We start from the raw sequence: 16,961 nt of genomic DNA, 5'->3' as shown, positions 1-16,961 counted from the left end.
TGCCTCCCAAGTGCTGGGATCAAAGGTGCGCGCCACCACGCCCAGCACCTGGGTTCTGCTCTTTATAAAGGTTGCTGTCCACCTGGAGGTAGCTGGTGGGTCACTAGTATTGGGGAACAGTGACTGCTGGCAGCCATGGTGAGCATAAGGGAATTCGGTAAGGGGGTGGAGTAACCCTGAGTGACACTGAGATGGTGGGGAGGAGGCTGTCCCAGGACAGGAACAATGGCTAGGAAGTACCCTGGACATAGGTGGAGCCTGCAGACACCACCTCTCCTGGCCCTTCTGCTAGCCTCCCACGACATGCAGAGGATGCATCAGAATAGCTGTCCACTAAGTACCTGCTCTCAGTGTGCTGGAACCTGCAGAGTCCCCTTCCCCATTCTAAGGAGTGGCTGGGCTAGAGCAGATCTGGCACTCAGATGTAAGGGTGAGTTTTGGCCCTATCACCAAATGCCATGAAGATGGACTTTAAGATCTAGCATCCTTCAGAGGCTCTAGCCTCTGCGAAGGACATCCTTTTGGGGTCATGAGAACTGTTGCCAAGAGGCAGCACATTTATACTCATGCCCCCGTTGCCTTCCCTGGGCCTCTTCCTTAAATCCACCAGCTACTTCCCTTTGTTCCCAAGTTGGCAGCTGAGTGTTTCTGAGTCATGGGCTGGCTCGGAAGTGGGTCCTGCAGTGGGCATGGACCCAGACCTTGGATCCTAAGGGGACACAGCATTGCCAGGAGGAAGGTATTCTGAGCTGGTCCTTGAAGGGTTGTTGTGGCCGATGAACTCTAGATGGCGACAGTGGAGCAAAAGCAGGGACTGGAAAGCCAGAGCTTCATTCATTCATGCATGCATGCATTCATTCATTCAGTAAGTGCTTATTTGTGTCATCGAGGGCACTGGGGAGACAGCAGAGAACACAAGACCCGTCACCTCTCCCAGAGCTTTATAGTTGAGTGTGAGTGTGGGGCGAGCACAGACCAGCACCTGGTGACCGCAGCAGTGATTCCTGAAGGAGAGCTGAGGAGAGAGAGAGGATGGAGATCCAGGAGAGAGGCCCGACACAGTGCCGGCACGGGGAAGCTCCTCTGGGTCATAGCTAAATTGAAATAAGTGGTGTTCATCCCAGAGGGAAGGACATGAGTGCCACCCAGTGCCTTCCAGGCAGGACCATGGGTCTATTCAAAGGGCCTGAGGCGGACAACACTGGTGTGAGGGGCAGAGGGCTTTGTGCTGTGTCTGTCAGCCCTGAGGAGACATAAGACGTTCCCTCTGTCTTTTCCCTTCCTCCCAGAGTATGCTGCCCTCAACTCCATGTTGGATCAGATCAACTCTTGTCTGGACCACCTGGAGGAGAAGAATGACCACCTCCATGCCCGCCTCAAGGAGCTGCTGGAGTCGAACCGGCAGACGCGCCTGGAGTTCCAGCAACAGCTTGGGGAGGCCCCTGGCGATGCCAGTCCCTAGGCGCCAGAAGCCCCCATCCAGGCCCTACCCTCACCTCTCTAGGCCATGTTCTGGCCTGGGTAGATACTACTTGGCTTAGACACCATCTCGGGTACTGGCCTCCAGATCCTAGAGGGTCTACCAGCCTGGACCAGTCCCCATTCACTGCCCATCACCCTTCCTGGAGTCAGGTGCAGTCCTACAGTACCCCCCCCCCTTGTCTGTTTCTCTCACCTCCACGCAAACACTGAGAGTCCAAATTAAAGACGTCTCCCACACCACTGCCCCCTTCTTCTTTGTGCCCAGATGAGGACCCTAGTAACCACTGGAGGGCAGTGGAGCAGAGACTGTGACCCCACGGGCCATATGATGGAACTGGGGCTCTGAGCCACCTTTCATTTCCGAGGGCGTGGGTGAGGTCAGGCTTCCTCCCTACCTGGTGCGTTGCTCTGGTGGCTGCTTTCCAGCTGATGCAGGCCCGCTGTCTGACTGACTGTGAGATACCGTCAGGCTCCCTGGGCGCTTGGGCCTTTCACCACTGTAACCAACCCTAGGATTTGACGGTAAACCCCGGTGCCTTCCCCTTCCCGGCTGGCATTGACCGAGCCGGGCTGTCTTTATCTCCAGCAGGGCTAAGGATGGGCCCCTTCACTGCTGCTGTCTCTGGGTTTGGCAAACCTCAGTGGCAGGGGTCCCCACAATACTAACTCCATGCCTGGCTTTGGTGTTTGTGAGGTGCAGCTGGTTAGAGGCGGGTTGTTGGCTAGTCTTTGAGTTTTGGCAGGTCACGTGACCCTGCTAAGGCCTCTGTTCATCTCCAACCTGGGGGTAAGAGCAAGCCTGTCTGTGAGGGTCACCAGCCATAAGGATTTTCTCCCAAGCTGCTGTTCCAGCCCTGATATACTGAGAGGGAAAGCGAGGCTCAGAGAGAGGACATGCCTGTAGTCCTATCCCAGAGCCTCTACATCTCAGGGAGCCTGATTTTGGCTTCCCTGGTCCTTCACCACACCAGACTGGTGCCCTCCCCCCCCCCCAACACAGTGCTGGTGGGGACTGCAGAGCCAAACCACTGACACTTTATTGGATTTTGAGTAAAAGCACCGACCGCCTGAACGTTTCCCACAGAGACCTAGGAGGCCTCGGCAGCCTGGGCATTAGTCAGACTGAGTGGCCAGAGCTCCCTCTATCAGGTTTTGAGGCGCGTTGAGCGCCGAAGGGGAGGAGGGATTCCGGGGGGTCCAGGCTTCACCTTGCTGGGTATTTTCACTGTGTCCTGGGGGCTGGGCTGGCGGCTGGGGCCACTGCCCGAGGTGAACAGTGCAGTCAGGGCGTTGCGGGCGTTGATGGCACACTTGCGGCTCACAGGCCGGGTAGGAGGGCTGGGGTTCTTGGCTTTGTATTTCTAGATACAGAAGTTTTCAAAGTTAGGCATAGCCTGGGGCACTCCTAGCCATCAGCTGCTTCCCAACTTGGGCCAAAACAGTATGGATCTGCTGCGTGACCCTGTGTGAAAGCTCAGCCTCCCTAAGCTCTGGAGTACCCCCAGCCCCAGGCCCCAACACACACACACACACACACACACACACACACACACACACACACACACACACACACACGCCATGAAGAGCCGAGCCCAGTCTCTCCCTCCTGTGGGAGTATGCTTGANTGGCTTTGTATTTCTAGATACAGAAGTTTTCAAAGTTAGGCATAGCCTGGGGCACTCCTAGCCATCAGCTGCTTCCCAACTTGGGCCAAAACAGTGCGGACTTTCTGCTTGACCCTAGGTAAAAGCTCAGCCTCCCTAAACTCTGGAGTACCCACAGACCCACGCCCAAACACTCACACTATACAACACACACACACACACACACACACACACACACACACACACACGCCATGAAGAGCCGAGCCCAGTCTCTCCCTCCTGTGGGAGTATGCTTGAGAACTGGCTTGGTTCGACAGAAGCTTTGACCCTGGGCAGAGTAGTCAAGACGACCACTCACCTGCAGGTTCTCAAAGTGGGCCAGGGACTTGCAGTGAGAGAGCCGCATTTCTGAGTTGCTGTCATAGAACTTGTGACAGATTCGGCAGACATAGCCCGTCACTGGCACCAGGAAATCCACACCTGGGGACAGGGCAGCAGGGTCTGCACACCTAAGTCCCCCTCACCGGCTGGGCATCACACCGGCTCTGGGTGGGAATAGAGGTCGGGGTGCCTGTCCGGGATGCTGTGGCTGAGACTGGGGGCTTAGCCCGAGGTCTTACCATAGGCCGTGTTGGGGCTGTACGTCTCGGAGCCCTTCCATTGCTCTGAGGATGTTTCCCTTGACTTCACCTGGAGAGGGAGTAAGAACTGAGACGTGCCTCTGGTCCCACCTGGAGACAGCCCAGCCGCAGTCTCCAGAGCGCAGCCCTTCATTCCCTCAGCTCGCAGGTGGGAAGACCCTACCTCCCGTGCGTCCTTCTGACATATGCTCTGTGGGTTTCCTTCCCCCAAACCAAAATAAACCCTTCTTTTCTTAGGCTGCTTTTTTTGATGTTTGAGTGTGTGAGGGCGTGGGTACCTGCGGCGTCCAATCTCCAGGAAGTGGAGGTACAGGCAGTTATGAGCGACCTGAGAGGGGTGTGGGGAACTGAACCCAGGTCCCCTGGAAGAGCGGCACATGCATTCACCACCCAGTCATCTCTCCATCCTTTATTTTGTTTCTAAGACAGGGTCTTCATCACACGTGACTGAGCTCAGTCCTGCTTCAGCCTCCCTCCTGCTGGAGCCTCCATTACCCTACCTCCCGAGGGTCCCGGGGTTGAATCCAGGGCTTTGCATATGCATAGGCAAGCACTGGACTGTAATTCCTAGCCCTCTGCCTTCCCCTCCCCACCCCAGCCTACCTGCATTTCTCTTAGTTTGTCCAGAAACAGCATGAAACTCTTAGATAAAGCCTTGCAGGACCGTGGACAGTCTGCTGTGCACGCCTTGTGTGCCTGGCTCAACACCGCCCCCTCTGTCCCCCCTCTTCCCCACCGTGGCTATTCCGGCCAGCCTTTAAGGCCCTTGCATGTTTCACCTGTCCCTCTGTGCTTATTTCCATGGTCACATGTCACAGCCCATAACTGTGTCATGTTAGTGCCTATAAATGCCAGCATGGTGTCTGGGCTCCAGTAGCCACCAAAGGGCCCATTCCACACACCTGCTTGCAGAATTCCTCCTCAGCCTCAATCTCTTCTTCTTCTTCCTCCTCATCATCATCATCCTCGTCCTCTTCTTGACCACTCTCAAAGCAACCGATGGCATCTACAGTGATGAAGTGGTCCTCATCTGGGCTGCCTGTCTCCTTTTCAAGTGTCTTCAGCTGCCCGAGGAATGCGTGAGGGGCTTAGGCTAGCTATGGGCAGCTAGCACACCCCCCCTGAGGGTTCTAGCCCCCCACCCCCAGCTGCTCTATAATCTTGGGGAGGGGCTTCATGCTGAACTGAGGTAGCTAGGGTTACCTCTTGGGCCTTGTCCTTGTGTCCCTGGGACTTCACGTGCTCCACAAACTTTCGAGGGGTCTTGAAGTAACGGCTGCATATGGTGCAGAAGGGCCTCAGGGATTGTTTGGCAACCTGGGGAGAGGCAGGTAGGCCACGTGGAGCACCCCCAGGTACAAGCCACCCTATCAGTGGCTCAATGAGACCTCACCTCTCAAACCCACAGGCCCAGCTCTGCCCCGCCCCTGCACTGGGACATACAAAACCACTTGTCTTCACTATGTGGGATGGCGTGTGGCCACAGAGACAGGATAGGAGGAGGACAGCCGCCAAAGACCTCCCCAATACGCTAGGGGCTAAATAGCAGGGGGAGCAGGTGCCTACACTGAATAGATGGGCACAGGAGAACCCAGAGAGGAACATGACTGACTCACCAGAAGTCACATGAGTGGCAGTCACATGGAGACAAAAATAGGCCCCCCTCCCCACCCCTACCTCCACCCCCGGCTAGGATGTGTCCCACATGGGGACCCTCGCAGCATGAGTGACTCTTGTACCTTGTGCTCCTGTGTCCTGCGGTGCTGGATCAGGTCTCCCACATAGTACACCTGGCAGGTGTTGCACCAGCGCTTGGGCGGAGGACCTCTGATGGCAAGAAAAGCAAGCAGTGCATGATGCAGTCTATGTTCTCCTAGAGTGGTCCGGAAGGGAAGGGGGCTGCGCTTCAGAAGCTAGGGCGGGCAAGGAGCCAGGGTTCTAGTCACAGCATCAAAAAGACAAAGGACAGAGTAGCCATTCCTGACTCTTCCGTAAGCGGGAGCCAACGGACAGAGTTCCCTGTCAGCCAGGTGAATCGCAGAGCAGCCAAGAGTCCCTGTCCTTGCCCTCAGTGGAACTTTCCATCACAGACTCGTACAACAGTGTCGCCTGAGAAGGGGTCTCATTTGTCTTCATCTGGGTTTACTGTCATTCTGAGTAAGTCAACTCACTAGAAGATCTCACTATATAAGTGGCCTCAGACTCTTGTGCCCTCTGTCTCAGCCTCCCAAGGGTGGTGGTGGGGGGTCACAGGTGTCACCACATCTGGCTTTGTTGCTGACACTCTGCAACTGTGAGGCTTCCGAAGCAATCCAGGTTCCTGGATCCCCCTGGAAAGCTGGGAGCTCTAGCAACCACCTGAGGAAGCTCCCCCAGGAGACACAGCCCTTGTCTCCCAGGGCCCAAGTCTCAGCTTTCTCCAATGACGCTTTCCAACCCTGCAGGCTTGGGACACCCCACTGGGACCTACAGCTTCCCACCAAGCCTTCGAACACCAGGTGCCAGGTCCAGATTCTGGGTAGACATTTCAGACCAACCACATCTCCTGTGTCAATGGATAGATTCAGGGAAGGTCTTGTCCAGGGTCACAAAATGACCTGGTCCTTACCACTGTGCCTCTCTGGTTGGGGCACACAGATCAGTGGGGTCAGAGCTCTCTGTATTACAGCTCCCCTCCCTTTCACAGGAACGTCACACTGTTCTTACCTGGAAGGGACCTTAGGAGTCTGTAACTCCACCCCTCACCAAGCCATTTTACAGATAGGAGAAGCTGATGATCAAAATTGGAGTTAATGCATGCACAGCTGGTTGACCTCTCAGCCAGCCAGTCTATTCAGGGCCTGGCCTGGGACGCTGCCTGACCCACACGAGCCTCTGCCAGCCCCTACTTACTCTACTTCTTTCTCCAGGATGTCCCGAGGCATGGGCAGCAGGGACAGCAGGCAGGTCTGGCTCGAGTGTTGCATGTCCCCAAGCCGCTGTTGGTGCTGAGCCTCTGACATGTGATCCTGGAACTCCTGGAGCAGGAATGTGCCAGAAGCGGTCATGAGCCACAGCCAAGGGAAGGACAACTCCAAACGTCACGGCCACCCTGCGTCCCTGATCCTCCGGATTCCCTTTCTCCCGCATGTCCTACCGGCATGTACCACCACAACTGGCATTATTTCACACAGTTCAATGTAGGCCATGGCAGGGATGGTAAACTGAGGCATAGAGGAAATGCCTATCCATTTCCGGGAGTGCTTCACTGATAAGGAACAAGGCTCAAAGTGGCCTTGCTCAGACGAGGACCACAGTCACAGAGGTAACAACGGCTACTGGTAATAATACAAGAACATTAGAAGAAACTGAGGGGGGCTGGAGAGATGGCTCAGTGGTTTAGAGCACTGACTGCTCTCCCAGAAGTCCTGAGTTCAAATCCCAGCAACCACATGGTGACTCACAACCATCTGTAATGAGATCTGATGCCTTCTTCTGGTGTGTCTGAAGCCAGCAACAGCAACAGTGTAATTATATATAATAAATAAATAAATCTTCAATTAAAAAAAAAGAAAACAGAAACTGAGAGGTTAAGAGCACTGGCTGCCCTTCCTGAGGCTCTGGGTTCAACTTTCAGCACCCACATGGCAGCTCACAGCCACGTAACTCCGGATGCAGGGGATCCAGTGCCTTCATCTGGCTTCTGTGGGCTTCAGACCCATGAGGTGCGTAGACATGGGGGCAAAGCAAAGAACTTTTTTTTTTCTTTTGGTTTTTCAAGACAGGGTTTCTCTGTGTAGCCTTGGCTGTCCTGGAACTCACTTTGTAGACCAGGCTGGCCTCAAACTCAGAAATCCGCCAGTCTCTGCCTCCCGAGTGCTGGGATTAAAGGCATGTGCCACCACTGCCCAGCTCAAAGAACTCATTTTAAGTTTAAAGACATTTTTAATCATTTTTTAAAGACAGATACTGAGTTCCTGCTCTATTGCCCAGGTTAATGGGAAACTCATGTGCTCACAGGATCTTGTTTTGAACCCCCAAGACCCCCAAGCACTAAGAGTAATTGGTCTTTCCAGTCAAGACTACTATTATTCATTCATTCATTTATCTCTGCCTCTCATGGATTAAGCAGTGGCTGAGCTATATCCCAGCTTCTTCTTTCTCTCTCTCTCTCTCTCTCTCTCTCTCTCTCTCTCTCTCTCTCTCTCTCTCATATATATATATATATATATATATATATATATATATATATTTTTTTTTTTTTTTTTTTTTTTGAGACAGGCTGTCACTAAGTTGATCAGGTTACTCTCCTGCCTCAGCCTAAGGAACTACTATTACTAGTAATGCTACACTTGCTTGGGCCCGAACTGGGCACAGAACTTCAATGTCAAGTGCTGCATCCTAAGACGCACAGTGGGGGTAAACTCCTGGCTGTCCTCCTTGAACACAAAAGGAAAAGACCCAAGGGTGGAATTTACTTCTGAAGACCCTGATGGCCAGTCACAGCAGATTTGAACCAGGTTTTCCTAGACCCTAAAAACCTGTTCTACCAGCTAACCAGGAAATCTGCCTACGCAGATGTATGGCCAAGGGGCAGTGTAGAAAAGGCACGGCCGAGAGGCCCAGCCCTCCCCCTCTGCCCTGAGTACCTGCTGGCTGCTGCAGCTGGCCTTGCAGATGTAGCAGAAGAACTGGAGGCTTTGCTTGGAGGGTGTGCTGGCAAGGGCAGGGGCGGCAGAGGTAGAGTCCCCAGGGCGAGGTCCAGATGTGAGGGGTGTGGTGTTGAAAGCCCGGCTGTCACTACTCTGCAGGATGGTGACCTTCAGGGAGCTCCCAGCCCCCCACATCTACAGCAGACACAGAGGCAGGATTTCTACCCTCTAAGTTAGGTTAGGTTATGTGACTGCCCAAACCTAAACAGAGAATACAATAGCCAGGATTTGAACCTAGATCGAATATATATGTCTCACTATGTAGACCAGGCTGGCCTGAAGCTCAAAGAGATCAGCCTGCCTCTGCCTCTCTAGGGGCTGAATTAAAGATGTATAGCACCGTTCCTGACCCAGCTCAGGTTAATTCTAAGTCCAACCCATGTCACCTCTCATGTGATGGGGAAACTGAGACCAGAGGAAGAAAAGAGGTTGACTTAAAGTTTTGTTATAATGTAGCGTTGGGACCTGCCTGAGTCCCACAAAGAGGGTTTTACAAAGGTACTGAAATGACATCACTATGAGAAGGACTGGCAGCTCTAGTGAGAAGCTGGCCAGGATGAGAAGGGACCTTTGCCAACAACAGCACATCAAGATCTTAAGAAAAAAGATACAACAGAGGAACCACTATGTGGCTCACACATGCCACCAGGCACAAGGCTGCTGTCCTTTCCACACGTGGGGAAACACAGAGGGATCCTAAGGTAGCGTGGGCGAGCAGAGCCCGTGCCGCTGCAGGCTCGAGGGCCCTCCTATGCGTACGCACCCCCAGCATCTCTCCCGCTCTCTTTTCACATTCTCCCACATCCAGGCCACCAGCTGACGCCTCCTGGCTCCTGTCTTCACTGCTCTGGGTACTTACTGGTTCTGGCAAGGCCTTGTCTGGGTCTGAAATGACATATATGTTCCTTTCCCAGTGTCTACCATTTGGGGTCCAGATAGATCTGGATCCAAAAGCTGGCTTCTCTGTCCAGACATTAACCTGAATCCAAGACGGGGATGGTCCCAGATCTCTACGCCAGGCCCAACCCTCAGTCAAGACTAAACAATGCCAGATCAGACAAAGGAGAGTTTAGCAGACCTGGATCGGGCCAGGAGTCCACACTCACCTTGCCCATCACCTTGCCCTGCAGCATTAGATGATAGCTGTGGTTCCGTGGCACAGGCCGGAACTGACGCTTGTTCTGGTGGGGGTACTGACTCCTGTGTCCAGGTCTGAGGCTGGTCCTGGGTCTTCTCTTGGGTGAATACCTGTGGATGTGTCTGTGTCTGGGCCTGCTTCTGTGACTGCACCTGCCAGAGGGGCTGAGGCTGGGTCTGTGCCTGCGCTTGCTTCGCTGGGTCTGTCTCCCGTGGCTGCAGCTGCCATGGGGGCTGTGACTGTACCTGTGGCTCTACCTGATTCTGCTGGGGCACTAAGTGCTCTGGAGAGGTCTGTGTCTGGGCCTGCCTCTGCAGCTTTGGCTGGGTCTGGATCGGCAAAGCCTGTGGCTGGATACGCGGCAGAATTTGGGCGTCTGGTGGCTCAGGCAGCTGATCCGGGGTCTGCGTCTGCTTTGGTGCTGTCATCTGGGTCTGAGGCTGGACCCTTGCTTGTGGCTGCCCTGTAGGGCCTTTCTCGGTGGACTCCTCTGAGCTAGCAAAGATCCAAAGATAATAAAAAAGCCAGCTGTGGTGGTCTGTGCCTTTGATCCTAACCCTAGGGAAGAAGACACAGGCGGATCTCTTCTGAAGAGTTGAGGCCAGCCTGGTCTACATAGTGAGTTGTAGGTTAGCCAAGATTGTCTCAAAGATGAAAACGAAACAAACAAGCAAATCCAAGAAGACCAAAGCTCTATCTTCCCAGAGGCCTTTGACCCAGTTCCTAATCCTAATTCTACTTACAATGTGGGATATGGGAAGATCTACAGCTATCCGGGCCTGCTTCACCTAAATAAATGCAGGGGGTAGTGACTCTCCACCTCCAAATTGCAACCTGATTTTAATTAGCCCTATAAACTCAGCCCCACCTCTGCACTCTGCAAGGACCCATTCCTCCTGGCTGTCCGGCTTGGCCTCCTGGTGGCTCACCCCAGGTAGATCTAGGGATGAATGTGGCCCTCCCCCAGGTGGAAGCCAAGACCTAACTTTACAGGCGAGCTCCAGGCCTCTGAGCCCCAGCACGGGGCCAGTATTACTTATCACTCACCTCCTGGACCTCTTGGCTGGTGGTTCCAACGCCTCAAAGGGCTCAGGCTCAGGCACTTGGGGCTCACTCAGCATGCCATCTGGGCAGACTAGTGAATCTTGGTCTGCAGTGGTGGCAGGTGAGGAAACATAGCTCCAGGAGATGGCCCTGGCTTACTTGACCCCAAGATCTTCCCTGCCCTGATGTCCCTTGTGAAGGACAGCTGCCCTTGTTTCTCACCTTCAGAGGTGTCCATCTGGAGCTCCGTGGCTTCCTCAGACCCCTCTGTGGGGTCTTCCCTGTCTTCCAGAGGCACTGTCTGAGAAGAAGAATCCTGCTTCCTTTTAGAAACCATTTTTTGGGGGGTGGGGGTGGGGGTGGGGGTGGGGGTGTTGTTCAAGGCAGGGTTTCTCTGTGTAGCCCTGGCTGTCCTGGAACTCACTCTAGACCAGGCTGGCCTTAAACTCAGAGCTCCACTTGCCTCTGCCTCCTCAGTGCTGGGACTAAAGGTGTGTACCACCACTGCCTGGCTCATTTATTATTATTTTTTAATACAGGTCAAAATGGTATTTTTTTTAAATACTAGAGTAACTAAAATATGTTTTATGGTATTATATTCATTTTTGTTCAGCTGTTTTGGGTTGGCTGGCCTAGAACTGTGAAAATGAAGATGACCGTGGATCTCTGAGCCTCCTGTACCATCTCCAGAGTGCTGGGATTAGAAGTGTACTTGACTCTACCTGGTGGTAAGATTAACCTTATCTGTTCTTTTTCATTTTATTCTTAAAGCCTGAAGTTCTTTCTACATAATAGTTCAAGATGTTCTAGAAGGTGCCGCCATCTTCTGTCCCTAGCCTCTCAAGTATTGGGATTATGGATAATCATTATCCCTTGACCTTTTTATCTTTTTATCATGGCTCTCCAAAAGTTTAAGTCTGATATTTGACTTGTTTTATTTCTACTAGACATTGCTGATGTAAAGAGAATAGCACTAAAGGCCATTGAGCTGGCTCAGCAGGTGAAGGCATCTGGTGTCAAGTTCTTCCTAGAACCCATGTGGTAGAAAGAGAAAAGAGATGCATATAGTTGTCCTCTGACCTCCACATGCCCACCTTAGCACATGTAAAAATAAATGATAATAATAAAGTAATAAAAAAAAAAAAAACTTGTTTAAGAGGGAAATAGTAGATAGGTGGTATTTGGGCATGGCTAAAGTCACATCGAGACCATAAAGATACCTGAAGTTCCGGAGATGACAGATGTTAGGCACCTTCATTTTATAGACACTGAGGCACAAAGACAGAGCATGACCTGCCCGAAGGCCAAAGGCCAGGGCAGGCTCAACCCCTCCACCCGCTCCTGCTGAGCTGTTCCACTCAAAGCGCTACTCACCTTGCGGTTGGGGGTGGTGGAAGAGGGGGTTCTGGCCTGCTTCTGGGAGTTCCTCCCTGAGTGGTTGTGCTGAGAAGGGTTTATTGAGACCCCAACAGGAGGAGGCCCCAGCAGGGACTGGCGAGTAGCCTGGGGGAAGAACTGTTGCAGATTTGGGGTGACCATCTGGGGTGGTGTAAGGCTGGGAGCTGCTAGGCCTGGGGCTGTCACGTTGTAAGCACGGAGGCTGCCTGTGGGGAAGAGGTGAGAAGAGAGGTCACACAATGGTTGAATGGTCAAGGTTATATCAGGGGTTCAGTGCCCCAAATACCAGGGGAATATCAGAGAGAATGTCTGAGGGGACCCTCTTATCCAGGGGAGCAGAGGTGAAGCGAAGGCAAGGTCCACTCTGTGGGCACAAGTGAGGAAGGACTTAGGGTAGGTTTTCTGCTCCATCTGGGCACGTGCGCTGCCCCAGCCAGCCCTCGGACATGCTGTGGGCCCTCAGGTATGTGAGAGAACCAGCACAGGGCCACAGGAGGACCAGCAGGCCACTGCTCAGTACTGTGTCCCCCACTGACTTCTCTCTATCAATGAAAGGGAAGGCTCTGGCATGGAGCAAGGCACCCTTTCACTGCATCAGCCCTGCCAGGTGGCACGGAGATGCAGCTATCAACACAGACACAAAACAGAGAGGTAGCTTGGCCAAGCCCCCTGAGGGACACCTGCTAGCTCTGTCCTCACCCTGTCCTCCACACCCCAGGCATCACCAGGTCCTCCCAACTCTAGCACCCACGTGCCTTTCCAAGCAGGCTCTCCCTCGCTGGAAAACACACCATCCCTCCTCAGAAAGGCAGCAAATGGGATCTCTTTAAAGCTACGTCCTGACCTCACCCCTGCCCAAAGCCTTCCACAGTCCCTTGTTCTTTTTAGGGCAAGGTCTGGCCCCACCCACTTCCCATACCCCAAGTTGAGCTCTGGGAACATGTCACTGGGCAGTCCTCTGATCACCCCATTTCTGGGCCTTTGAACATGCTGCACCTTCCGTGGAAGTTGTTGTGTTCCACTAATTCCCAGCATCCTTCGGGCCTCCCTTTAAATCTTCCCTATCTTCTGTTCAGGAGGCCTTCCCTGGTATCTGTATCCCTAGAGACCTCTATCCCAGGACCAACCCTCTTATTTCCTGCTACATCTCCTCTGACTCAGCTCTTTTTCCTAGGGAAGGCCCACAGCATGAAAGAGAGTTGGCATTCATGCCCAGATTCAGGGGCAATGCAGGGGAGGGCAGCACAGGCTTAAAGGCATAGGTCAGTTGTGCTGAGAGATGAATTCCAGTCCAGACTACCTCTGGCACCTTGAGCAAGCCAGCTCTCCCTCCCCTCATCTGTCAAATGAAGATTCAAAGTCATGAATTAGTGTATCTGATAAACAGGTATGGCAAAGACATACACACAGTCCCAGAAAGCCATCCAGCTCCCATAAACAGTAAGGCGGAAGACGGGAAGCCCTCAAGCAGAGACAGACAAAGGACATGGACAAGTCACAAAAATGACATGCGAATGTTTGGTACGTGTTTTAGCTGCACTAGCACGTGGAAATGGGAAATAAGACACTCACAACGCAGCGTTAGCTTTTGCAAACCAACTTAGTAAATGATCTGCACATACACATTCACAGAGGTATAGATAAAAAAAAAGCATAGAATACCCAATGCTGCCGTAGGCATGGTGAGGCTGGCACTGTCATACGTGGCTGGTGGCATTGCAAACTGGTCCAGTCCTTAGGAAAGTAATTTGGCAATACTTATCAAAAGCCATCAAGCATCCATCCCCGACTCAGTCACTCAGTGTTGGGGGATCTACTGTGAGAAGAGTCTTAGATATCAAGTCCACCCCAGTGGGGTTTAGGATAGAGAAGAGAAAAGGAGAAGGGGGGTGGGGGAGAAATGGATAATTGAGGTTTCCATAAGGGCACACATCACATCCCTCCAGTGAGAGATTAAAAGCTATCTCAACTAACCAGAACACTGGCTGGGTGTGGCAGCTCATGCCTGCAATGCCAGCCCTTGCAGGCTGAGGTAGGAAGACTCTTTTGAGTTCAAGACCACCCTGGCTTCCACACTAAGTTCTAGGATAGCCTGAGTTACAGAGTGAGACCTTGTCTCAAAGCAAGGCCAAACATACCAGTGTTCTCTTTCAATTCCATCACCAGGGAGGCAGAGGCAGACAGACCTCTATAAGTTCAAGGCCAGCTTGATCTACATAGGGAATTCTAAGCCAGTCAGGGATATAGAGTGAGACACTGTCTCAAACAAACAAACAAAAACTCTAGCACTGCAAAATAGAAAATAAAATAAAAACAAGACATGGACTCTTTTTGGTATTAATCGTATAACCACACTCAACTTCCCAAGCTTCTTCCTAGAAAAAAAAAAAAAAAAAAAAAAAAAAAGGAAAGAACTATAAAGAAAGGGAGCTGACTTTCCCGGAAATGAGGGAACGTTTTCCTGCCACTTGGGTTTGTTTGTTTGTTTTCAATGACTTTATGCTTTAGGATTTATCTTAAATTTTAATTCATGTGTTGTATTGGAGGCTGCCCTTGGAGGCCAGGTAAGGATGGTGGATCCTCTGGAGCTGGAGTTACAGGCGTCGGGAGTTGCGCCATGTGAGTGATGGACCCTAACTCAGGCCCTCTGCAGAGCAGCAAGAATTCCTGACCTCTGACCCATCTCTCCGGCCCCCGTGGGTTTTTATTGTCGCTGTTGTTGTTTTTCTATTTTAATACATTATTTTCACGATGACAAGCATAACTTTTAAAATAGAAAAAGAAAAGGTGGTGTACATTATGCACATACTGTGACCTGCCGTGGGATTTTTCTCTCGAATTAAACACGCGTCTTTTGAAAGTCAGCCCGAAAGGCTGTCCACACTGTGGTCCTGGTAGGGGTACCAAGGGCTGTCTAGTCAGCTTCTACCTGTGTTGTGACTATGGACACAGGGTCCCTCTTCTGGGCCTCAGGTTGCTGTCCTCACTTGTAGAGGGGGGTTACAGGTGTGCCTCCCCTTAGGGTTATCAGCAGGGGCAGGAACGGCCAGCACCAGAGCCTGGTAACCCTGTACTTAGCAGAGTAGCATGTGCACTTCATCTCCTGGCAGCCCTGCTGTCTTCATCTATAAGGATGCTGTCAGGGCCGCTGTGAGCATGGGTAAGAATGAATGGGATAGGAAGAAGCTGAGGGCCGCGGGGAACTGCCATACCTTGCAACTGCTGTAGGAGCAAAGCTCTTTGTAGCATGGGGCCATTGAGCAGGGAGGTCGAGTGGAGGCCCTGGAGACTCAGAAGCTGTTGCGGGGATGATTGCTGGGGGAGGCCCCTGTGTGATGGGAGGAGGGTGTCAGAGGGGTCCTGGGAAAGCCATCTACCTGGAGGTCCCTCACCTCCATTCTCTCCCTCTCAATGGCAGATGGAGGATCCCCTCCAAGGTAGAAACTGATGACATTGAATACTCAAACAAGGATGCCCCTGGGGGATAAAATAACTACTGGGAGCCGGCTCCAAAATGCGGGTCTGAGCATCAGACCTCAGACTCCGCTCGCTCCGGGAAGTGGGAAACTCACCGGCTGACAGGCATGGACAAGGAGGCTTGTGGTGGGGACTGTTGCAGCAGCTGTTGGAGCTGCAGTATCTGCTGTTGCTGCTGCTGGAGCTGCTGCTGCAACTGTTGCTGCTGCTGGAGTTGCGGGTTGAACATGGTGGCTGAAGGGAGTATGGTGGGTAGGGTCAGATCACCACTCTGGGACAATCCAGCTTCTCTCCCCTCCCAAAACACCCACCCCAGCATAAAGCCTGCTAAGCTTCACCGCTACGCAGTCCCACCCACGCCAAGAGCACGCCGCATTTATACCCCGGGCTTCCAGTTCTTCCGGTCAACTGCCAGAACAGGAGCCGCACAGACACGCCTTCAGTTCTTTATCTTCCCTCCCAGCTCTTCAACTCGGGCGGTGCAACCTTCTAACCCGAGCACAGCTTTCCACTCCCACCTCCTGCCTGTCAGTCACTCTACTCTTCACTTCCTGGTGCTAGCCCCTGCCCGAGCACACCTCCCTGTTTTGGATTCCGCTGTCCTCTCCCTAAACTGTGTCACTTAAATCCGTGGACCCTGGATGGGAAACGCTTCGGTCTACCGCAGTACACCCCCACGCCCCTCCGTTGTCCCTCATCCCTCCACTCCCTTCCCCGCAGATATATCCAATGCCACTTAACTGATCCCGTGGCCTCGCCTGTCCACAAAGGCTCTCTGCAAGTAGCCGCTATCCCTGCGGTCCACCCTCCCCGGGGTGCCCAACCCTCCTCCACTGTCGCTTCCGGGGCGGGCAACCACGCTGGCTCCCCCTCACCTCCCAGCAATCCACGAAAGCCGAAACCGTGAAAGCCACGAACGGGCTCGTAGAGCGGGATCCGGAGCTCCCGGGCTGCTCGGGACCCGACTGCGACCGGACCGGGACACTCCGAAGGCCCAGCGGCTGGCCACTCCCGCGCAGAGCGCCCTCTGGAGGTGCGGAGGCCTCAGCGGCGGCGGGCGAACAAGCCTCGCGCGCAGGTCACGCCGCGGGGACCGCGACCATTCTGCAGTCGCTAGAGCAGCGGTGGCTCCCAGGTGCTACAAGGCGCCGGGCAGCGTAGGCTCCGGTCCCCAGATCCCAGCATCGGGAAGGGGCGATTCTGAGTTCCCACGGCCGTCTGTTTATCTGGCAGGGGCATAGAGGGGACCGAAGGACAGTCGGTCAGATCCCAACTGACCTCCCCAAGGCCACCACTGTCCCCAGATCCCGAGCCCGCGTGGGGCTGGGACCCGAGCAAGCGGGCGTGAAGGGAGCGCGCGCGCGTATGTGTTGTGAATTCAGCTTTTTAAAAAATAGTTTTGTTTTTTACATTTTTTTAAAAAAAGATTTATTTTATGTGTATGAGTGTTTTGAACGTATGTGTATCTGTATATCCTGTATATCTT

General features: G+C 53.1%; 2 protein-coding genes across 5 annotated transcripts in view; one reads left to right on the top strand and one right to left on the bottom strand.

Annotated features, from left to right (window-relative positions):
- Window positions 1–1,726, top strand: part of C3H9orf16 (chromosome 3 C9orf16 homolog) — a 2,872-nt gene extending 1,146 nt beyond the window's left edge. The window contains exon 2 of the mRNA XM_021194760.2: window positions 1,290–1,726. Coding sequence (XP_021050419.1) covers window positions 1,290–1,462 — 173 coding nt within the window. The 3' untranslated portion in view covers window positions 1,463–1,726. The remainder of the gene's footprint in view (window positions 1–1,289) is intronic.
- Window positions 1,727–2,502: 776 nt separating this feature from the next.
- Ciz1 (CDKN1A interacting zinc finger protein 1) lies at window positions 2,503–16,452 on the bottom strand. Of its 4 annotated transcripts, none has more exons than XM_029536602.1 (18): window positions 16,351–16,452; window positions 15,571–15,709; window positions 15,211–15,326; window positions 13,661–13,732; window positions 11,975–12,204; window positions 10,823–10,916; window positions 10,604–10,706; window positions 9,802–10,051; window positions 9,525–9,666; window positions 9,182–9,303; window positions 8,356–8,553; window positions 6,620–6,744; window positions 5,467–5,554; window positions 4,931–5,044; window positions 4,630–4,791; window positions 3,707–3,776; window positions 3,445–3,566; window positions 2,503–2,843 (listed from the first exon to the last, which is right to left on the bottom strand). In XM_029536602.1, the coding sequence occupies exons 2-18, from the start codon at window positions 15,702–15,704 to the stop codon at window positions 2,628–2,630; spliced, it is 2,358 nt and encodes a 785-aa protein (XP_029392462.1). In that variant the 5' UTR covers window positions 15,705–15,709; window positions 16,351–16,452; the 3' UTR covers window positions 2,503–2,627. The 4 variants fall into 4 exon arrangements, with proteins under 4 accessions (XP_029392462.1, XP_029392464.1, XP_029392465.1 ...); XM_029536604.1 differs by having other exon boundaries at window positions 9,814–10,051; XM_029536605.1 differs by having other exon boundaries at window positions 10,823–10,901.
- Between the last annotated feature and the right edge of the window lie 509 nt (window positions 16,453–16,961).

This window comes from Mus pahari, chromosome 3 (genome assembly GCF_900095145.1).
Source record: "Mus pahari chromosome 3, PAHARI_EIJ_v1.1, whole genome shotgun sequence".
Lineage (NCBI taxonomy): Eukaryota > Metazoa > Chordata > Mammalia > Rodentia > Muridae > Mus > Mus pahari.
Note: the sequence above shows the minus strand (reverse complement) of the source record. Positions and strands in the feature narration are given on the sequence as shown.